This window comes from Mya arenaria, chromosome 3 (assembly GCF_026914265.1).
Source record: "Mya arenaria isolate MELC-2E11 chromosome 3, ASM2691426v1".
NCBI lineage: Eukaryota > Metazoa > Mollusca > Bivalvia > Myida > Myidae > Mya > Mya arenaria.
In genome coordinates this window covers 64,637,633-64,661,845 of record NC_069124.1, presented here as the reverse complement: position 1 = coordinate 64,661,845, position 24,213 = coordinate 64,637,633, and the positions used below count along the sequence as shown (strand labels likewise).

General features: G+C 34.4%; 2 protein-coding genes across 8 annotated transcripts in view; one reads left to right on the top strand and one right to left on the bottom strand.

The window, feature by feature from the left end:
- The window catches only part of LOC128226196 (von Willebrand factor A domain-containing protein 3B-like), a 45,243-nt gene extending 36,838 nt beyond the window's left edge, over nt 1-8,405 (bottom strand). Inside the window, exons 1-9 of the mRNA XM_052936088.1 lie at nt 8,350-8,405; nt 4,743-4,918; nt 4,178-4,414; nt 3,843-3,934; nt 3,336-3,586; nt 2,190-2,349; nt 1,738-1,806; nt 1,263-1,369; nt 383-618 (exon numbers count right to left, since the gene is read on the bottom strand). Of these exons, the coding sequence (XP_052792048.1) occupies nt 383-618; nt 1,263-1,369; nt 1,738-1,806; nt 2,190-2,349; nt 3,336-3,586; nt 3,843-3,934; nt 4,178-4,414; nt 4,743-4,845 (1,255 nt within the window). The 5' untranslated portion in view covers nt 4,846-4,918; nt 8,350-8,405. The remainder of the gene's footprint in view (nt 1-382; nt 619-1,262; nt 1,370-1,737; nt 1,807-2,189; nt 2,350-3,335; nt 3,587-3,842; nt 3,935-4,177; nt 4,415-4,742; nt 4,919-8,349) is intronic.
- A 129-nt stretch (nt 8,406-8,534) lies between these two features.
- Nucleotides 8,535-23,415, top strand: LOC128228227 (palmitoyltransferase ZDHHC15B-like). 7 transcript variants are annotated; one of them, XM_052939398.1, is made up of 12 exons: nt 8,535-8,665; nt 13,653-13,679; nt 14,185-14,279; nt 14,622-14,745; nt 15,526-15,628; nt 16,245-16,365; nt 17,606-17,738; nt 17,991-18,117; nt 19,339-19,437; nt 20,003-20,118; nt 20,881-20,949; nt 21,806-23,415. In XM_052939398.1, the coding sequence occupies exons 1-11, from the start codon at nt 8,551-8,553 to the stop codon at nt 20,934-20,936; spliced, it is 1,116 nt and encodes a 371-aa protein (XP_052795358.1). In that variant the 5' UTR covers nt 8,535-8,550; the 3' UTR covers nt 20,937-20,949; nt 21,806-23,415. The 7 variants fall into 7 exon arrangements, with proteins under 7 accessions (XP_052795358.1, XP_052795356.1, XP_052795361.1 ...); XM_052939396.1 differs by having other exon boundaries at nt 20,003-20,142; XM_052939401.1 differs by lacking the exon at nt 19,339-19,437.
- Nucleotides 23,416-24,213: the final 798 nt, after the last annotated feature.

Below are 24,213 nucleotides of genomic sequence, written 5' to 3'. Positions count from 1 at the left end.
CACTGAACAATATTACAATGATATGGCTACCTGTGTACACTTGTGTTTGATAACCTTTCAAAACAACACAACTATTTGAATTGAGGAAACCATTATTTTATATTTTTCTACATATAAAGTTCTAAATGAATACATTAAAAGCAATCATAATATTTTTCTCTAGTAAAGATGAAATGGCTTAATATTGTTACTTGTAACGCATGTGCCAAGTTTCAGGAGAAAACATTTCACAGTTTTTAAGTTAATATTACCACAAAGGTTTGAGTCTTGGTAAAACACGACACTGATGCTGGCACGACACCAAGACTATGACAATAAATCAGCTTGTTTCCTTCAAAGAAAACCAATCAAGCTTAAACCCCGCAATCAACAATCATCATACCTAGAACAACATTGGGCTCTGGGGTGATGGTGATCAGCTTCTGTATCTGCAGCAAGTTGTTACGAGCCTCCTCCATCTGCTGGAAGAGGAGGATCACGTCTTCCCGCACTCCCGCCCCTGGGGGTATTCCCCCAAATGTTTTCTTTTTCAGCAGGATGTTTGCCTTGTTGGTGTTGGGGTCCACTGGAAGACCCTCAAAAGAGTCCATCTCCATTATGATTGCGTAAACATGGATTCTGGAACATGATTAAAGAATAGTTGTATATATATGCATATGGTGGTAATGGTCATTTATAGCTATTCCATTTAAACATATAACCCCCGGGGGGAAGGCATTTTTAAAGTATACCACTCCCATACAGAAGCAAATTTTACCCTTTCAAGTTCCAAATTAGTGAAAAAAGACATTTATTTAAATAATTGACTTCCCTCCGTGGTTTATATGTTTTACTGGAATAGCCCTAAGGTAATTCTTTCAATATAAAGAAAAATAGGGAAAACTAAAATAAAGCGATTCCAACTGGGTACTGCTGAGCCTGTAGTCTGATCTTATACCACTACTGGGGACATACACTTCATTCTGTTTTACCACTCATTTTAATGTGAAGGATTTGTCACCAATTGAATTTTTTGTTTGGTTTAAAGTCAACTGATCACTCATTTTTGCCAGTTTTCATTATTGGCTAGTTCGGTCATAAGAACTATTGAAGACTTAATTCAACCTGTTACTTATTTTGCATTCCTTAATATCAACCAATGAAATCTCCAAGCCAAGAATGTTACTTTATTTGAAAAGCTTTTTTTACATTTCATTTAACGATATAGATTTGAAGGGAATATTATCTCCATTGCAATTTTGAACTATCATAATTTCCCTTACTTTCCTTTGGCTGACTCAGCAAACTCTCGGAGAAAGCGAACAGTGTCTGAGTTCTCACAGTTATAGGAGACGACATTCACGGGCGGCTTGCAACAAACTGATGCCACCTACAGGATTGAAGGTTCCAGCATTAATAAGTAAAGTACAGGGTTTGATAAGTATTATAAAACTCAACTTAAATTCACCATATTAATCATAAATGCGAATCAGAATGTGTTTGCAAATACAATTTGACACAAAACCTGTATTCAATACAGTAGTACTCAAGAATCTCATGCATCAAATTTAACAACACATTGACTGTCCAATAAAAACACTGTTTTCTGGCACCTTAAATAAATTCTAAAACAGAGCCTTGTTTCAATGAAGATGGAAAAAATGTAAATGATTATATTTCTATCTTGGAAGGACTTTTAAAGAGCTGCACTATTCTAAAAGACATGTAACTCTATAGCAGAAAACCAAGACCCCAAACCTTTTCCTTGAGCAGTTGTCTACAGGTGTCAACAGAAGATCCTTCTGTAAAGAGGTAAACAGCCTCATTCTGAAATAAAAGCACAATGTGAGACCACTCAACTCCAATCAAATCAACCTTGGGGAAAAAATGATTGCATAGCTACTTGGGAATATAGTTGACCTAAAATACTGTAATTCATCAGATCTTCAAGATGAGAACCATCAATTCAAGTCTCAATACTTAAGCATTAAATCTTTCAATCCGAAATAGAATGGGAGATCTAGAGATCATGAGAATTTTTTACTTAGAATCAGCATAAATTTTTACCTTCACCAATGATATTTGCAGCACAGACTATGCAAGTAACAGCTTGTCTTTTTTTTAATCAGTGATAGTTTAATATGCAATATGCTGGTTTTTCAGTTAAAATAAAATTTCAAAAACAGTTTTTGGTTTTTCTTTAGGTATACCTGTTTATCCTCAAAGGCACGGAGCATGGACTCGACGCAAGCAGTGCTGGAGACAGCCCCGAGGCGATCCAGACCCCAAAGCCACTTGATGGCCATCTCAATGGTGTCATGGGTCACTGGAACACAGTGATCCTGGTACATCTTGATGTCATCTGAGGCCCTGCATGGAGTGAAAGGACATATTATAAATATGGATCTAAGTGACCTTAATTTGTAAGATATTTTCTTAAACTTAAGTACAGAATGTAGCAAATATAATCAAGTACAGTGGAAACTCACTAAACTGGACAAGGTCCGGACTGGGCAAAATTTCCGGTTTAGTGAGGATTCCGGTTTAGTGGGGATTTGATGTATGGGGTAAGTTTACTCAAACTATTAACTTACTTAACCTTTAAAGTCTTTTGTCCTCTAGGGACAGTTCAATTCTCCGACGTTTAAACGGAGGTTGAGACATGATTAAAGCACTTGCAAAAGTGATAAGCATAATTAAACATTTTTGCGTTTTTATAATTATCTTTCTTTCCAAGTCTTGAAATAAAACAACTCTTGTAATTTAATTTGATTCAATCATAGAAGTCTTTCGATAAAACAACCCTCCAAAATGATCACTAAATATCCGTTTCTAGTTCTTTATTTTCTGCAACAAACAAATTAATGTTTCAATCAATTTTCTTTTCACAAGTTTGATTATCGTTTGATTATCGCGCGACAGTCAATCCACAGCGCAATCATCATTATCGAGTTAACACAACATCACAGGTGTAATATTTAACGACGCACCGGCTGTCAAAACAAAGTGACACGTGATTCGCGAATTCCTAATACACAAAATTATTTTGACATGTTTTAACAAATAAACGTCTGGTTTTGTGAGGTAAAATTACGTTGACAACTAACAAATTTTCTCGATTTTTTGTCCGGTATCCGGAATTCCTGGGTTCCGGTTTTGTAGGGTTTTTTTACATTGGAAATAGAAGGGGAAATCCGGTTTAGTGAGTTTCCACTGTATATGCAATTATAGGCATGTATGTGTGTGGTGAAGGCACGACAACAGAAAGCATTTATAAGGCCTTTTTATTGTTTTATTTTCATTTATTTAAGATTTTGCAAAACGCTATTTAAGTTTCAACTCTCTATCTAACCAACCTGATAAGGTTAAATTTGGCAATCTGGGTGATCTGTTCATATATGACGCGTTCAAGGGCCATCCTGTAGAGGTCAAACTGCTGAGGCGACATGTTGCGGATGTCAAGCACAATGGTGATGGCTCGCTCCTCGATAACGCCAAACACCCGACGACTCTCGGTGGTCAGCCACTCAAGACGACGCTTGTACAGGTGGATGGCCTGCTGGAGACGAGCATCCAGCTGGCGTAGCTTCTCTCGTCCACATGTGACCTGTTAAAAGAAAGGAAGTTTAAAGCAAATGCCAGCTTCATGCTAAAACAGAAACATATATGTAAAATCTATAGTCAAGATCTAAGCATTGTCAAATTAGTATATGACCTGCTACCAGCACTAAATGTATTATTCTTACCATACCTGTTACATGTATTTTGGTGGAAGTTTTATATGGTTTCATTAAAATGAAAAATACACCAGGAAATAAAATTCTGTCTCGAAATGATTTACAGCATCAAAGCAACTGCCTTACATTGAACATTTTCCCATCAGGCCTCATGAGTTGGTGAAATCTTCCCTCAGCATATCTTGATGACACAGGCCTCTTCAACGTCGGGTCAAAATCTGACAGAAAAATGTACAATATAATTACCAATTCCATAGATTCTGTTTCTGATAATGATTCAATCAACTTTATCCACAATTTTAAACAATGTTGGAAGGCAAGCAAGGGAGCAGTGTCAACATTATCAAACTTTGTACAGACATCCAATTAAAAAAAGTTATACAAATTACTGCTTTAAATCTATTTTTGAGACATTTTAAAAAAATACTATTTAGTGTTATCAATTAAATGAAAATCTCCACCTTCAGCCATCTTGAAGCCAATGACTGGCAATATCTGTGCGAATGTAAGCTTGTTCTTGTGAAGGCCGTAATTCTGGAGCCATTTCTTTGTTGAAATGAGGGGACGTACATCAAGCTCCCATTCCTGGCTCGGGGTTTTCTTGATGCATACCTCGGGGTTGTAATCATCCTGTGATTTTACTATTACAGAGGATGGCGTCTCATTTAGCATGCGGGGGTTGATGTCAAATGACACCTCTGCAAATAAAAAAGATTGTGCTACAATTAAAACTTTCTAATTTTCATTTAAATATTAAGCTGTATAAAAAGGACAATTAATCAAAGAAGTTTTGTATGATGCAGAAGATTTATCTTTTATTTTGCCATGTAGGGTTTTACTTGAAAACCACAAGTTCAGCATATCTACTAGCACTTCATGCCCTTAATTGTAAAAAAACACAGTTTAGTTGATAAACATTTTCCTGAAATTGTATATAAATGCAAGCTTAAAACATTTTATTTCTATTTTAATGTTCAATATTGTTTTATAAGTTGTGTTATGATAGATATCAAAGTGTTAACTCACTGTCAGAGTATGCGTTCTTCTTGTATGAGTCTACAACCAACATGGCATCCATCTTGCACACTTCCATTCTCTCGCTCACTTCCTTTTTTCTGCACAATTCCATTCTTCCAAACACTTGGAACAGTTAAGCTCAATTTCGGTCCCACAGAGGCTGTATTAAGACTCCCGGTCAACTCCTGAAAGACACAAATATCCAAAGTTTACAAAATCTTTTCTATCATAGCTATCTCATTCAGACATTGATTGTAATACCCAAAAGTTACTATTTCTTAATGCTTTCAAGCTAATCTGGCTAATGTAAAACTGTTAACTACATGTTGTATACTTTTTTTAATCAATCTTTCCTACTTGGAAGACTTAATAAGCAAACGCGGTTTCCATGACAATTAGATGATCTCTGATACATTAACACATAGATTATCCCCTAAAACAATTAAAACCACCACTTTTCAAAGATCATAACATTGCACATTATTAATGTAAGGCTATTGCCAACATGACATATGAAATTAATATATCCATTACCCGAGTCACCGACCTAATGTTGATTTTTCTGATTCCACATCAAACAAGTAAACTAGAATTATCTTGCAGTGTGGAGGCTATTGATTTTACTTCCAAGCTAATCAAATTAGTTGTTTGTGAAGAAATACGATTATCAGAAAGCTGATAGCCCCTCAATTTCTTACTGACATGAATAACAAAGTCCGGTAACAGATAGAACCAAATGAAGCAGGATACACCAGTGCCTACATTTTAAAATATATATATTTACCAGTCACATAATACATCACCAAGTCTTTAATAATAATAATAGCAATTCTCAGAGTTTACCAGATATTTCATTAACTCTAAGAAAAATACTTTAATAGTTCAAAGTTGCTCTGATCAAAACAATTAAGTGGTCTTCGAATAACCACATGAATGCTGTATAAAGTAGTTTTATGACTAAACAAATGCTGAAGTAATGGATTTTCTTGCTTTGTTGGCAAACAGTGGCACTGGACAAGTACTTCACATTTAGCTGTAAAATTCCTTTTAAAATCTTCAAAATATTGGATGTAACAGTAACCTTATAAAAGGAGTGTAACACAAACGCAATGTTAAAAGATATGGACATGATTGAGCTTTAAAACAGTGTTTTACCAGTACTTATGACACACTTAAGATAAATATATCATGTATACGGTAGGCCTCAAAAAGTATTATATTGGCCAATGAGGTGTGTTTTTTAATCTTAATAAACAAATATTAAGCAACTAAAATGTCAAGTTATGGATGGCTGTTAAGGAAACTCCTTCAAAAATTTGAACAAGTTTATGTATAGGCGATTTCCCAATCATCATTGTTTGTTCTTTAGACTGCAAAAGTAACTCATTTGAATCTCAATACAGAAATCAGATAACAAATATCACCTCATGTGTCAAGATCTAGTATGAGGAGATACCATTACACGGAAAATTGGAGTAATACTGTTTTTTTAAGCTGGAACATTAAAGTAATAGCTGGTACTCAGAGGCTCAGTACCAGCCAAGTTCTTTGCTGTGCCAGACTAATTTCACTTGATAAGTGCATTGATACTAAAATGGCATTACACTCTTCCAAATTAACTTGCAAATAGACACTTTAAGTTGCTCAGATGGCATAATGCATTGATAGATTTGTTTAACAAGATCTGACATTTTGAATAGGTCTTACTTCCTTATTTAGAAAGAAGATATCCCTTATTCATTAAATTTGCAAGATTGTTTGCTGTAAGCGAGGTACAAAGCCGTGTACCATCTTAATAACATTTCATCAACCTTGTTTACCCTGGCACCCAAATTTTAATTTCACTTGCCCAACTGAAAATTCCACTTACACTTTGTCAAATTCACTTGTGTCTGCAGGCTGCAGGAAATTAGGTTATTTTTCGAAGACTGGCATTACCGGTATAATAACATTTATCTAACCAGAACACTGAACAGTTCATAAGATTTTTACACTGTAGTTTTAAATCTATTCCATATCAGGTTACTTAAATATGTGCATGACAGTGTAATACTAAAGGGGCTTGCATGCAGATTCAATGTTAAATATGGTGAGTTAATTACAATTACTCATGATGAAATAATATCAAGAATACTATGTGGGGGTTTTAATATGAATTACAGGCTGGTTCAAAAATATATAATAAGCAAATGATATATCAGATTGTCGGTCAAGATTGATTTATAGACACAGAAGGCTTCACACAGATGTATGTGAAACAGCAATCTTATACCAAAAACTATCTAGCATTATACTGCTCTTCAAATGTCTGAGCCATTGAATCTGTTATTTGTGTAGTTTAACAAGAATCTTACTCAATCTGGGATAATACACATGCAAAAGCCAGACTTACAATGATGATGCAAAGAAACAAATGACTGGGACAACCAAGTAAGATATCTTGATCATACCCCAACAAGAATCTGAAGACACAGTCCACCTCTTCAATTACAAATCATACAATCCAAAACAGAAAATTACCGGTAGACTCATTATTCCACTGAACCATCTAAGAATGAAATAATATCTGACGTGTCAATAGTGCCAAAATGGCTCGATAAAGTTTAACTTGTCCCTATTTTCTTAACTTCAAATGTCCTGTTTTTCAGGGTTAGAATTTACCTACATTATTTGACTGGCTGCATCGCATATCTTTGCTTGTGTCTATTTAAGGTACACAGGTTATTACCTGGTTATATTGAGCAACGGGTTGACCGGTTCTAGTCCCAAACTGTGATTCATTTTCAATTTATAAGCCTGAATATGTACCATTGACACACTAATTCCATAACCACTGGTCCTGAGCAAAAGATTTCCAAGCATAGATTTAAGCATACACAAATTTACAAATATGCACAATGCTGACCACTGCACATGTTTAAGAATTATTAATGGATCCCCAGGAAAAAGGCTGAGAAAATTACTCTGGATGACAAGCTAGTCTAAAATAATAGACGTGTTATACGGGATTCTTCCAATCCCTAACCTAATTCTAATCCTAGGATTTGCCATATCAAAAATCTGAAAAAAATCTGTCAACGTACAATTATTTGGACTAGATTACAAGCCAGCCCACACTGATTATGTATATTAAATGCTGGGAAGTGTAGTTGACATTATTCAGAGATATATAGTTTTCAAAATGATTCACCATATAAATGTGTCAGCCTTTAAGATAGTTCCGATAGACTTTTATTTTTGGCTAACTCTTTAGAAAAATTGTTAAAGTGTGCGCTTGCAGAGCAATAGGTCCTGGTCATTTATCTCCAGTTTGACCGAGGCGTGACACAAATTCTTTTTATTATGAAATATTATCGAGGTATTGTAGCACTAAACATTCTAGATGATAATACCAACAAAGGAATCATCTACATACCTGAAGACCATATTTCTTCAACATATATATATTGTTTTATATACATTTTGTGAAAGTACTAGGAAAAGTTAGTTTGCAAACTTTATGGACAGAAATATTTTTTCTATGTTATGTATATCCATTGCCTTCTGTTTAAATATAAGATTGCTATACAGCACTTGCGTAATTTTCGATTAAAAATTCATTAATTGTTTGACGCACCTGTCGTTCGTCGCCATCTTGTTTACATCGTTGCTACAGCTCTTCGCTAACGATCGGAAATATATTCGGCAATGCCCGTAACTGTACATATCTTGCCGGAAACGATCGGAATACAACGGAAATATGCCCGAGCGAAGAAAAATTTATGTACACAGAAATTGATGACGTATTACGCATCAGTAAATCCGGAAGAGAAACAAAATGGCACCGTCAATATTGAGAATCTGTTGTTCCGCCGTCAGATGGACTCCTGTAGTGTTTATATCTGCCATAGTAGTGTGGTCCTACTATGCTTATGTTGTCCAAATGTGTTTCTGTAAGTTTCAAATGTCATAATTGTCTAAGACTGTAAAACGAATTTTGACAGTTCTGTTGATGAATTGATTAACTACTAGTACAATGCAAATGCATAAATTGCAAATTCCCATTATGTACTTTTTATACAGGGTAATGTCACTGCCACAGTGTCAAATGATCTTAAATGAATGAGATTGGCAAGTGCTTTTGTCGGTTATACGATAGTATATAATGTTTTGCCCCGCCCATGATTTTTTTGGCTACCAGACAAATCGGCCCCTTACCAAATCGGCCCCTAGTTGAAGTTACCTTTTCAGGACCTTACCAAATTGACCCCATCCTGTAAACGTTTCGGCCCCTGATTACGGAGACATTTCGGCCCTTTGTTTTATTTTGTTATTTATTTCTAAATACAGTGGAAACTCACTAAACCGGATCTCCACAAAACCGGAATCCTCAGAATACCGGACTTTTTTTCAGAGTGCTGGTTCTATTTTCAATGTAAAAAAATCCCTACAAAACTTGAACCCTGGAATTCCGGATTGTTAGTTGTCAACGTAATTTTACCTTACAAAACCGGATGTATATTTGTTCAAACATGTCAAAATGATGTTGTGTATTAGGAATTCGCGAATCGCGTGTCACTTTGTTTTGACAGCCGGTGCGTTGTTAAATATTGCACCTGTGATGTGTTAACTTGATAATCGATAATGATGAATGCGCTGTGGATTGACTGCCGCAAGATAATCAAACGATAATCAAACTTATGAAAAGAAAATTAATTGAACCATTAATTTGTTTGTTGCAGAAAATAAAGAACTAGAAACGGTTATTAAGTGATCATTTTGGAGGGTTGTTTTATCTAAAGACATCTATGATTGAATCAAATAAGAGCGTTGCGTTAAATAAACTATCAAACATACTTAACAAGCATATTAAATTACGTGCTAATTACGTTAAATTATGTGTTTTCATTTAATTCCAGTTTTCAACTTCCCTTTAAAGGTTCAATCAGTTTGAATTTTGAGTAAACTTACTCCGTACATCAAATCCTCACTAAACCGGAATCCTCACTAAACCGGAATCCTCACTAAACCGGAAATTTGTGACACTTTACAAGTTTATTTGTCTACACTCAGGTCACCAAAAAATGATAAAAAGTACACAGCAACTAAAGGTTATCATTTTGACTATTGAAAAAAGGGTATATATTTTTTATGACAATATTGACAGCAATAGTATACCTCAAATAAGTACATAATAAATTGATGATTGAAACGTTAAGGAATATGGAAAAGCAGCTTACCATATTTAATCATTTGAATTTGAATAATCAAAATATGAATTTGTGGCCACGTAGCTTTTAATTTAATCATGTATTATCTTAGATTTATTGATACTTTAATAACCTGAAAATTAAACTTTAACTAAGCTGTACATCAGATTTTATAATTTAGTATGAGTTATTATTATTTATATAGTAAAATAAAAACAACGAAAAAAAAACACTAATATAAATCTTCCAATTTTGATAATACCATGTCAGACATGTGTGTGTTTTATAATGTACTGATGCAACTATGACATGTGAGTCATATTCAACAGCTTTTCCATATCTATAAGTGTTATACATTTAAATTTAGATTTGAATGATCAATGTTTTTCATGAATATTTGTGAGTGTACAGATCTCATTTACAACTTCTTTTGAAATAAAATTTGACAAATTATGTTTTTTCTTTATATTCAAAATAAAACAAAAATAAATAAATTAAGGGGCCGAAATGCCTCTGTTGAAAATCAGTAAGGGGCCGAAATGTCTCTAGTCAATTTAATTAAGGGGACAAAATGGCAGGCCCGAAACGTCTTAGGGGCCAATTTGGTTGTAGGCCGATTTGGTAAGGGGCCGATTTGTCTCGCTCCCATTTTTTTGTGTCATTGACCTTTTACAGCTCAATATCCCAGAGCAACCTGTTTTCGACCGCCTAAGGATTATTTACATTTCAATCATAAACAAGTGATTATAAAAGATAAATGTTTGTGCGTATCATTTAAAGCAATCATTCATCTTTGAAAAAAAAAATCAAAAAAAATCTGTTTCAACCGTTTGTTGTTGACATTACGCATCAAAAATGGCGGCTGTCACATGTTGTATTTGACCTAAATACAACCTTTTTATTTTTTTAAAAAGTAATTAAATGTTTACATATTTGCCATACAGTCACTTTATAGTTACTTATCACCACAAGAGGGGCAATGGAATGCATCATCCCTTCTAATGGCTTTCACATGGGTACAAAATGATAAATTCACCCACCATGAACCCTGTTATCACTGGCCCAACTCTGAATGAGCCTCATATGACCTGCATAGGCTGCAATATGTATACTTTTATGATAACTGAGAGCCCAATTATAATTCAGTATAGTTACCTGTAGATAAATTTCATTTATTTAAGAATAAGCAATAAACCATATTTTGATGCGCTTTTAATGTTGTGCACTATACTTAGAAAACAATAGGGCATAGGTTTTAGGCTCTGGTAGAAGTGATAAATCTGGTAAACAAAAACAACACGATTTTAAAGAAGTATTTTACATGTGAAATCATTCTTAGTGAAGGGTTTAATTGGTGTTGTTTCAAGTAAAACTGAAGTATTTTTAACACTAGCATTCCCATTCTTTTTCAAATGAAGTTTTCTGACAGTTCTACTGTTAAGGTTAAAAATTGGAGCTTATTTTTACCGGAAGTGACGCAAAATAGAAGTGTTTTACCTATTTTCAGGGGGCGGTCGAAAATAGGTTGTGGTCGAAAATAGGTTGTTCCGGGATTTATAAAGAAATATCAGATTTCATTGATTTTAAATTCAAAGTATAGCATTTATTGACTGTGCTTATAGCAAAACCACATGAGCATATAGTTTATTACTTATTTAAAGTGTTTGAATTCTCTGCCAGTGAAACACAGCCTGACAATAATTTTTTCAGCATCATTACTAAAAGTGATATGTCGTTAAAGAGTTGTTTTGAAATTTAAACAAACATAACTTTACCTTATTTAAAGGATTGATACACTTGTATGTCCTTGTGAATCAAATTGCTTGTCATATTAATCTTAAAGTGACATGTACTAGTGCCTAGTAGAATTAAGGCATTAGCTACAATGCTGTGAAAGGCAGTGTTCAATCCTAACAGGGTCCCAGGATTTTTAAGAACACCAATTGTTCAGAAGGCACATGTGAAATTCAAAATCTGGTATTCCATCAGGACACTTAAAATTTTGGCTGATAAGAGCTTAATAAGAAAAATTGTAAGACTTTCACTAATTGTTACCTTCAATTTTCAACAGTGCATGTAAAAATGGTATTTTTATTTGTAATATGTCGCACATATTAAAGTGAAAGTATGGCAAATATATTTTCTTCATCAATAAATGATCATTTAAAATGTACGCTTATAAATTCATATGTTCTTCTGGTTAAACTGCAGTGCACAACTTTACATCATGCATGTATATTTATGTCTCCCCCTCTCTGGGGGAGACATATTGTTTTTGCCCTGTCCGTCAGTCCGGTAGTCCGTCAGTCCGTACGTCACACTTCGTTTCCGATCGATAACTGGAAAACCGCATGACCTAGGATCACCAAACTTGGTAGGGAGGTTGGTCGTGAGGTGTAGAGGATCCCTATTGTTTTTGGGGTCACTAGGTCAAAGGTCAAGGTCGCAGCGACCCCCAATATAAAAAACATTTCTGCTCAAAATCTTGAGATAGGTTTGACCTAGGTTCACCAAACTTGGTAGGGAGGTTGGTCATGAGGTGTAGAAGATCCCTATTGTTTTTGGGGTCACTAGGTCAAAGGTCAAGGTCGCGGCGACCCCCAATGTAAAAAACATTTCCGCTCAATATCTTGAGAATGGTTTGACCTAGGTTCACCAAACTTGGTAGGGAGGTTGGTCGTGAGGTGTAGAGGATTCTTATTGTTTTTGGGGTCACTAGGTCAAAGGTCAAGGTCGCGGCGACCCCCAATATAAAAAACATTTCTGCTCAAAATCTTGAGAACGGTTTGACCTAGGTTCACCAAACTTGGTAGGGAGGTTGGTCATGAGGTGTAGAAGATCCCTATTGTTTTTGGGGTCACTAGGTCAAAGGTCAAGGTCGCGGCGACCCCCAATGTAAAAAACATTTCCGCTCAATATCTTGAGAATGGTTTGACCTAGGTTCACCAAACTTGGTAGGGAGGTTGATCATGAGGTTTAGAAAACTCCTATATTTTGGGGGGTCACAAGGTCAAAGGTCAACCTCGCTGTGACCTCTAATGTAAAAAAAATATTTCCGTGCAATATCAGGAGAATGCTTTGTTCGTTTCCGATCGATAACTTGAAAACCGCATGACCTAGGATCACCAAACTTGGTAGGGAGGTTGGTCGTGAGGTGTAGAGGATCCCTATTGTTTTTGGGGTCACTAGGTCAAAGGTCAAGGTCGCGGCGACCCCCAATATAAAAAACATTTCTGCTCAAAATCTTGAGAACGGTTTGACCTAGGTTCACCAAACTTGGTAGGGAGGTTGGTCGTGAGGTGTAGAGGATCCCTATTGTTTTTGGGGTCACTAGGTCAAAGGTCAAGGTCGCGGCGACCCCCAATGTAAAAAACATTTCCGCTCAATATCTTGAGAATGGTTTGACCTAGGTTCACCAAACTTGGTAGGGAGGAAGTACAAATTTCATGTCCATCATTGATTATTTCTCACCTACGACCACACAATGGGGGAGACATGCGCTTTTTCATTTTATTACATTTTAATAGCGGTACAGTACTTAAAGATAAAATGTAAATTTCTGGATGTGCATCTTTCTCTGCATTTTCAAGATGGTAGCTTTATCCCTTTCTGATAAAATGAATGAAAGGAATATGCATTTTTTTGTACACTTTACATGTACATGTTATGTTATGTTTGAAAATGTTTTTAGTCTATTAACCATGTATTAATCTGAGCTTCTATGTTTCAGTGACAGTTGAAAGCATAGCAGAAAGAGGTAAGACAATGTGTATATGTATACTGGTCACACTGGTGTTTATATTGTGCTTTGTTTACTTGCTTATTATTTCCCCCTTCGAAGAAGAGGAGGTATGTTGCTTTGCACATGTCAATCTGTTGGTCAATACACCAACGCTTGTCCAAATGATAATTGATCAATGGACCTATGATATAATTGATATTCAAACTTTGCCTGGCCAGTAAAAAATCCCTATTGATTTTGATGTCATCCGGTTAAAGGTCAAGGTCATAGCGAAGAGCTTGCCGAAGTGTTTAACACTTTTTCAGAAATAGGGATGATATATATATGTTGAAACTCATTAAAAAACACTTAATTGCCATGTTTGTTTGCGTATGTTCTTTTATATTGCCTGTTGAGAAGTTTTAAGTTTTAAATGATTGTTAGATATTTTCATTGATTGTATGTCTGCACATTATTCTGTATGCCAGCTGAGTTTTTCCTTTAAAGGCAATAACCCTAAAACTGTTTTTTGACTTTCTAGTGATCTACTTGCTGCTATACCATCCATTACTGGTGCTGTTTGTCTGGTCATACGCCAAAACCATCTTCACCCCTGTTGGAGTAGTACCAAAGAAGGTAGACTAGTTTTTTGTTTCTTCTAAAATAACAGTTACAGTGATTTTTACCGCTCATTTTGTCATAACATTCATGCTAGTATGATCACATGGATATGTCATAACGGATTTATATAAACGTTTATTTCTTCTTGGTTCTTTTGTTTGGTTTCAAGTGTTATAGTAATAATAGTCATACGAGCTACTCATTTCCTTATGCATGTACCGGTATATTCAAGGAACTAATGACATGACATACGAATAAATTTATGGGTTGTTTAGCAAACAATAAATTTCTTTTACCTAAATAGAATCTTAATTAACATCTTGAAATGATAATGATATTTTCACCAAAAAAATCCAGTTTTTCCTGCCAGACCACATTGCAGACAGATTGATGAGGGAAAACGAAACAGAGCAGAAAAACATACTGATAGAGTTTGCAAGGAATAGTAACTTGCCAGTCCAAAATAGAACACATTCAGGGGGTAAGTGTTGTCAAATGTTGATGTAACAATGTAGACTTTTACAAAGGACATGATGGAACTGCAGTATAGCATCAGTGTTCGAAATTAACCATGTTCACCTTGTAGCCAATGGGGCTACAGACTTTGAGATTTTTGTAGCCTGAGCCAGATTTCCATAGCCCACCGGTTAGAAGAAAAATGCATCTTATCATCACCTTCGTGCAAGAACTCAATATCTGTTTCTATTTCTATATGCAGTTATTGAGTTATTGCGCTAAAGTCAAGTATGGTGGTGGTGTGGTCCTGTGTTGCCACCACGGGGCGGGGAGGCTGGTGGTGGTTCGATTGGGCGGGGGTGTGGTCATTGGGTGGATCATGTCAACCCAACTGCCGCCTGTGAATAATCCAAATTTATTTGAAAAAAAAACAATATCCAAACTTCAATATCTCACTATATCAAAAAAGTATTGACACTCTGAAATTTGATCTTTTAACCAACAAGCCCCATGATTTCATTGCCAGTCAGGCTATCTTGAAGGAATTTTCATAGCCCAGGTAATTTTTCCGTCGCCATGAGCGATCGGGCTACCGTTAATGTTGCACACTGTAGTATCAATAGTCATGTCTCATCAATTATAGCTTTGGTGTAAAGTGATACATTTGCTTTGAATTGTAAAACAACATTAACTTATTGATATCACAGACCAAATATCAAAAATATATTGTCATGTGAATGCTGTTACTGTTCACACTTTGTTTGTCTAGTACCGAGGTTACACAGTTGTGAATGTTTTGTTTTAGCGCCACGTTACTGTGAGAAGTGTAAGTGTATCAAGCCTGACCGCTGCCACCACTGTTCCATGTGCGGTACCTGTGTCCTCAAGATGGATCACCATTGTCCTTGGTCAGTGCAATTAGCTGTAGACATAGCTGTTAATGTAGGAATAACATTGTGATTTTATTCATATTATTATGTAACCCCTGAGCCACACAATTAATGACATGATAACGTGATGATTTAAATGAAATAAAACCAGTGTTACTGTTCCCGAAGATTTTAAATATGACTTTTTTATTGATAAAAATATCATAATATTCAATGTTGGAATGAAAATTCAGATTTGTTGAATGAACATTCTGTCATGCAAAAAAAGTAAAAATTTGTTTGGTTTGATTTTTCTAATGCTCAAGTTCTCTCAACAATCCAATCTTGTTTGGGCCAGCAATATTATAATATTCAATGTTGGAATGAAAATTCAGATTTGTTGAATGAGCATTCTGTCATGCAAAAAAAGTAAAAATTTATTTGGTTTGATTTTTCTAATGCTCAAGTTCTCTCAACAATCCAATCTTGTTTGGGCCAGCAAGTTTTGACTTTACCTAAATTTATATCCATATTAAATTTTCATCAATTAATGAATGAAAACAGCAGTTTTATTCTTCACCTTGACGTTCTGCAGTATGCTATGTTGGTGATGGTTCAAGACTCCAAGATGCATGTGTTTTGTTTTCATTTTCAGGGTGAATAACTGTGTTGGATTTACCACCTACAAGTTTTTTGTGATGTTCCTAGGCTATGGGCTTGTCTACTGTATATATGTAGCTTTAACATCATTGAAATACTTCATCTCATTTTGGTCTGTAAGTATCAGTAAATACAATTAACATGTACCTGTTCATTTAGAAGAAAAAGAAAACTTGCATTTATATATATATATATATATATATATATATATATATATATATATATATATATATATATATATATATATATATATATATATATTCATATTCATTATTTTTTTACTTGTGAGGTTTGTTATAAAAGAAATGCTTGAAATCAAGGAAACTGTTCAATTTTTACTTGTCTGTAGTATTCGCTTTCATAGTTATAATTTTTTATGATCAGTAAATTGAAGTACTATTGTGTATTTTAAAAAGAATGTACATGTATGGAGACTGAAGATGATATATTTTGTGAAGACTTGAAAAACGGGACCTAAAATTTTATATTATACCTAACATCCCTTCTCTGTGTTTATAAAGTTGATCGGTCCGTATATCAATGTATTTTAATAAAAATCCATTTTTTATGACGTCAGCGGTCCATATCATGTTTTTGGCCGGTCCAGACCATAAAATAATATTGACTGCTGACATCATACATTTTGGACCGCTGACGTCATAATACTGGTGAGTGCTGCTTGTAATTTTGACAACGACTTTTTTCACAAGTAAACATTATTAGATGATATCACATGCATATTTTATGCCAATGATGAAAAATAAAACTTGAAAATAGATTTGTTCAATAAAAGTCATCAAAGACGCTTTAAATTATTAAGTGGTAAAAAAGTGTTCGGTATAATATAAGAAATTTAATACAGAACTTTGGGCCATAGTGGCATTATAAGGACCAGCCAGTCAGCCCCTGAAGGTGAATGGACCATGGCTAAGGCCTTGATCCATATACATCTTTGGGGGCTGACTGGCCGGTCCTTATAATGTCATATGACCCTCAGTGGTGTGTAATATTTCTTAAATAGTGTCAGACATCAAACATTTTAAATTTGTGTATAAAAAGGAGACTGATTGTAATGGTAAATCATCATTTAGAAATTCAAGTAAGCATGATCTTTTCTTAAATATTAAAAAAATGTAGCTGGAAATACATCACTTTTTGAAAAATTGTAAGTAACGCTGTTACAATGGTAACATTTAAGGTTTGAATCCACACATTTCTGTTCATACACATGTTTGTATTTTTCAGTTACAGTTTGGTGTGAGTTTATAAATACAAATAAGATATCTCTCATTTTAAACCCTTTTGAAGAGTCGTTTTAAGTTGTAATAGGTTAAGTAATTTGTGTTTGTATTCCAGGGTGGGGTAGGTAGCAACATGGGCAAGTTCCACGTGCTATTCCTGTTCTTCGTGGCCGTCATGTTTGCCATCAGTTTGGTGTCCCTATTCGGCTACCACTGCTACCTTACAGCCAAAAATAGATCAACACTAGGTTTGTTTTCAAAACATTTGTATGTAGCTCAGAACTGTTAAGGCAATATGAAGCACGATCATGTTATAGACATTTTTGTTTATTTGGATTATATTTGAAAAAACTAAAAATTGTGTAAAATCTTGGTTCTACAGAATGTGAAAGAAAACAATAGTATTTACAATGTTAAGAATGTTCACATTCATATTCACTTGTTGTTATTATACTTTGAATGATTGTGTAATCTGATAAATGTTTTTTTCTGTTTTGTAGAATCGTTTAGATCCCCAATATTCCAGTCGGGCCCAGACAAAAATGGCTTCAGCCTGGGCAAATTCAACAACTTTATAGAAATATTTGGGGAGAATAAGAAGTTGTGGTTTATTCCCGTTTTTACAGGGTAAATATTGTTGGTGTGATTTTTGCCCTATATGTTAGCACTCCCTTTATTCCTGTACTGTAGTCTCATCATGCAGTTTTAAGCTTGTCTATTTTTTGGAGGAAAAAAGTCAAGTTATTGTGATTGCCTTTGTGTCGTTGTCAGGCAAAAACTTTAAGGGTGGATATTACTAAAAACCTATCGAGATTTTATCCAGATTTAAAAAACAACTTGGTAGAGCTGTTGCCAGTAACAATATGTCCATGTACAGCAAAGTCATGGATGTGCGATATGTTGCGATAATGAACAAAAAAGATACATATCAATACTCTTGCAGCAGAATATAAATATTTTCTTTGGTTAATTTATACCATACTGAACATGCATTTAACCACACTTTACAACCAGATTCATTGATGCTTTTTGCGAATTTTTTTTTTAACTTTCCACATGTTAACTATAAAAGAAAAAAACAATTTGTATAATTTCAAATCATACGTGACAGATGATGTTCAATAGAGAAGTAATGATAATATAAAGCATACTTTTTATTAACTTTTTACAAGTAAATGTTTTTAGTTTTAACCAATTTATATATTATCACAATACGGGATGGATATATCTAAATATGCTCTTTCCAATAATACTGATCCCTAACAGCCATTAATTGTGACTAATGCCCTTTTACCTCTAAAGAAAAGCAACAGGCAAGCGTTTGCTCAATAGCTCTCTTTTTTATTTTCAGTGTATACCTTGCACTTCAACAGGCAGATATCTGTCATTCTTTTACTAAGGAAACTTGATTAGCATGTAAACACTTCCATCTTTTATCCAGAATGCTCAAATGTTTGTAAACTGTGACACAGATACATAAGACAAAAAATACCAAGCTTTGCTAGTTACAATGTTAAATCCCTGTGGCTGTGGTAAGTGTTTACTGCACAAAATAAGAATGCTTTTGTTATACAGAATGTGTTCTGAAGTAATTGTAACGAGGTTTACTATTCAGAAACTTGCTTGAAGATTATGCCTGATAGCATAAGTCCAAGCTATGGTCTGTTATACAGTTACAATGTATGCAGATATATCACTTTGAGGGCTGGTTGCCAGAGCCATAGGGGCATTTTGCTTGACACTAGGGCATCCTTGATCATTAAACAAGAAAATCGTTTGGGACACTGGGATATTCAGTGTGCATGTATATTAGAATTTTATTAAATGGGTAACGCTGTCTGGTTGCAGTGAGGGCGATGGGGTGAGCTTCCAAACAAGCCCGGCTAACGCTAGCTCCTCGAGCTCTTATCAAACCATGGGCACCACCACACCATCCACAATTCCAAGGTCAGCATCTCTACCATACTGACAGTGTAGTGTCATGCATGCTTCAGCCACCACTCTTGTAGAACTCTGTGCTTATGTTTTTCTTTGTTTACTCTACATCTACACCTTCTTGTGTACAAATTGTGTCAAGCAAAATGTTTACAAGCATTGGCAACCTATGCTACTGTTTTAGTGCTTGTGTTGTCATGCACTTTGACCGATCTATTAAAAATCTAGCCCTGGTGATATTGTTGGATCAATCTCTTTGTTATCTGTAGTATGTATGCATTTGCTTGACACAGACCATCCTTACAAAGGATTCATTATAATGTTTCATTGCAATATCTCATTTCTCTGCTATAAATATTTGTAACTTTGAATTGATATGTATTGTCAGATTTAATTGTGTATGCAAAATGTTATCATGCTTTCAGTTTACTTAAAGTTTTTAATTGTTTAAAACGAATCCTTTCTGTTAAATATACACATAACTCTACTAGAGTAGGGAATTTATTGATTGTATCTTTTCAACACCAATGTTTGACACTGCGGTCAGTCACCTATATGTTATTTTTCAATATTTCAGTGCTGGTGATGGTGTTACATTCCCAACACGGACCGTGGATCTGGACTCCGATGGCCTGCTGGCGGACAGACAGCGCTGGATGGAGGAGGGGGACCTAGACACACATATCAACAACGGTACGCCCACAAACCCCAGCAATGGTACACAGTTATTGCAACATTCTGTTAAATAAGTCTGTTCTGTTCAATGAGTGACTACTGGTGTACAGTCGCTAGTTCACATAGCAACAACAGTACGCGATCACATTCCATCAATGGTAAATGTTATTGTGGGACTTTTTAGAAATAATCAATAACATTCCAGTCAGCTAAATAGAGATTTTGTAGAACAGGATTTAAAACTATATCTTCATATTGATATCGGAGTGTATTATCATATAAAAACTCTTTTAAAAAACAACAACTGCTGTTACAATGGAAAGCCAATATCATGCATTTGTAAAGTATACAATGATAATGATCATCATACATGAAAAAGGTATTGTTTGTGAAAGTATTACCATATAATCTTCATTTGAAAATGATAATAATTAATATTTTGTTCTTGTTTTAATCTTCATGGAATTAAATTGTGCCTTAAAATCGTCTTGTGAAATACTCATGTCTTTTTCATGTTATTTTTATGTGATATAATAAAATCTTTTCCATCTTATCTTAATGTGAAGTGGTATCTCTTTCAAGTTTTCTTTGTGTGAAATGATATCCTTACATGATCAAGTAAAAGTAACATTTTTAAAAGAATCATTTATATTCACTTGTTGACCATTCAAATGACGATGTACATGAGTAACATGTGCTTTATTCATCAACTCAATAATGCACATGTACTGATACGATACCAAAATGAGCCTCAGTATAACCAATTCTGTTTCGTTTTAGGCCCTGATTATATATCCACCTCTAATCAAAACCTGATAAACCACTTAGAGGAATGACAGAAGCCTGAAGGTGCACACCTACTGCATGCACTCTGTTGTCTTGTGATCTTACAGTGGTCTCCCTTTGTTTCGGTTATTAATGATTCTTACCGGTAGTGATATTCACTGTTTACTCAGATTATAAAAGACAATTGACCAGTTGCCTTTTGTAATTCAAACAAACCATTCACCTTATAGGAATATATTTTTTAATAAATATATGTGCACAATTTATTATGAAGTGATAAACTCAAAGTCATGAAAGGGTAAAAAAAGGATATTCAAATTATCTTAATTTCATAAAAAAAGCTTTCTCTTTATTTGTGTGTCTCATTTTACATTTTTTTGAAATTGGTACTTCCAGCTTTGAATGATCAATTGTGTTACGATGGTTACAGCGCATATGGAATAAATTTTGTTTACTCTTATTGTATGTATGTATATGTATTGTATGAACTTTAGTTCTCCTGTGAAATTACTTTACATTTGTCAAATTAACATGTAATGCTTTGTACTTAAAAATAGGCTATTATATAGAACTACAATATTAGTTATACATGTGACAAACTGTAGCACTTAAAGTCACCAATGTAACGATGGACAGATTATACAGAACTTTGTTAACCTCATCATTGTTAACTTTCAAATCTGTATTGCTTTGGAACATTCTCAGACCAACTTGATGATCTGCAGTATTCCTAACAAGATATGAGACAATTAGTGCCGATGTGCTTGTTTTATTCTAATATTTGAGCACATCGTTAAATTTTCACCTTTAAAAGATAACAACGCTCAAGTTAATCAAGCTGTAAACTTTAACAAGTAAACTTAAAGAAGTTCTGGACAATCAGGCCAATATGTTGAACTATTTTTCTTAACTATTTCAGGTTACGGCTCAAACAGATACTTGTCCCATGATAGCTTATGATGAATTAAGTTCTAGAAGCTGAATAGATACTGATGAACAAAAGGGTGCAGGCTTTAACCAGAAGAGTCTACTGCAGGGAGTGATATTTTAGAAACATGTAGTATGGTGTAGTTGTCCGTAAAAAATAAGAGTGTAAACATTATCAACAATTTGGATTTTTGAAAAACACAAGTAATATTGTGTTATTATCATGGTGTGTTGTAACTCTCTTTTTGATATTTTGAGAGTTAGATTCCTTCTTTATTTCAAAGTGACAAAATGCTTATGTTGTAGATGTAAATAGCTTTTACATATTGTTTTCATGTCAGTGTGAAGCAATGTACATGTTGTTTTAGGCCCATCAGGTAATTTTTGTCATGACACTGTGCTAAATCATAACAAAATTATGATATTCATTAAGATTTTAATAACTGAGGCTAAATCCAATATTTGGTTTTCATTTGTGCCAATTTGATCTTTTTTTATATTACTTTTAAGACATTAAAGTGGTTGTGAATTTAACTTCATTTAAAAACCTACAGTATATTTTCATGTGCCCACCATGTTAGCAATTGAACATGGTTGCTCCTGTGCAAATTAAAACTAATCAATTGATTTTTCCATTAGTTTCATAACTTCAACTGAAAAGTATCCTATTTCTTACACTGTATACGTGTGCAACTGTTAATGATGAAACTTCACATGAGCCTGTCCATTTCCTTACACTGTTATAAGCTCGGCAGATCTAATACCCACTATTTCAGAACTCTCTGTTACCTGTATCTGTTTTGTAGAAAGTTTGTCTTTCATGGATCAAGAGGCGACACTAAAGCGAGTCAAGAAGTCCGAGACTTCGAATAGTAGGCCAAGACTGATAGATCTTGGTATCTCCCAGGAGTCAGATCCCCTAGTCCTTACAAAAGAAATATGTAATAACGAATGCCACTTATGTATAAATTTTCGTCTTCTAGCCTTCTTTAAAACTTGATTTAATATTGCGCTGTGACAGTCAGACATTATAAATAACCTTAATTTAGATATTTCTCCATTCTGTATGTCTGTGAATTTATCTTAACTGCTGGACTCCTTGATGACTCCAAACACTGTGGATATGTTTCTTTGTGGTGTAATTATTGTTGCTTCTTGTTATTTATCTTCATTGTGCTTTTTCTTCAAGAGTAAGTTGTGCATTACCAAGCTTATGCTAATTTTTACATTATGCTTTTTTTATCTAATGTTCTATAAAGCAATAGTACACTCGTATCTACAAATATTACACAACTTGCATCTTGAACAACTAATTGTGGAAAGCATTTGAAAGTTAATTGCTTGATTTTCTGTTGTTAGCATTACCTGCTACTCAATAAACTATTATCCGATTTTATATGTGAAAGTCGAAGTCCGTTTTGAGGCTAGGCCTGATGGTTTAGATTCCTTCAGAAAGTTCTCTTCTATCACCCGGGCTTTAATCATTAAGCATTATCACTTATAATAATACACACTTATTCCACTGTTTTGTAGTATGTGGTTTAAACATATTGTTGATACATTATACATGATTTGCATTTTTTAATAAATTGTTGAAAACTATTTTTATATTGTTTCGTCAAAGTACTTGTCAATTGTATATCGTTATCAAGATAAGGTACACCACCACCACCTCAGAGTTATCCTTAAAGTCCATAACTAAACAATGACAGGCCTTGCTATACCAATATATTATACCTTACATAAATGTGTCCCTTCTTTGTGTATATAAAGTTGATCCGTCCATATATCAATGTATTTTAATAAAACTGACCTCGCCAAAATTATAATATTGACCGCTGACATCATATCATATGGACCGCTGACATCATATCATATGGACGGCTGACGTCATAAAACTTGTGAGTGCTGCTTGCAATTTTCACAACGAGTCGACATTTTGTTCGTAAGTAAACATTTTTAGATTTGTTCAATAAAAAACATCAAAGGCGCTTTAAACTTATTCAGATTGGTAAAAAACCTGTATGGTACAATATAAGAAATATAAACACACCACATAGTAAGGACCAGCCAGTCAGCCCCTGAAGGTGAATATACCTTGGCTAATCACACAGTCCATATACATCTCAGTGGTGTGTAATGTTCTGAATTATTATCACCAGTAACATATGCCAAGTTTCATGTCAGTAAATTCGTTTTTGGCCAAGGTTAAAGTATTTGCATTTTTATGATCCTGCTAACAACATCATGCTATGTGGATACCCCGAATTCTTTAAATACAGATTTGCTAAAGGCCTTGATTACAGGGCAAGATACATGACAGATTCTTCTATAGTGGTATTGTTTCGAGACATTCTAAAATGTGACTCAGCAAAATATTTTGGCATTTGTCATTACAAT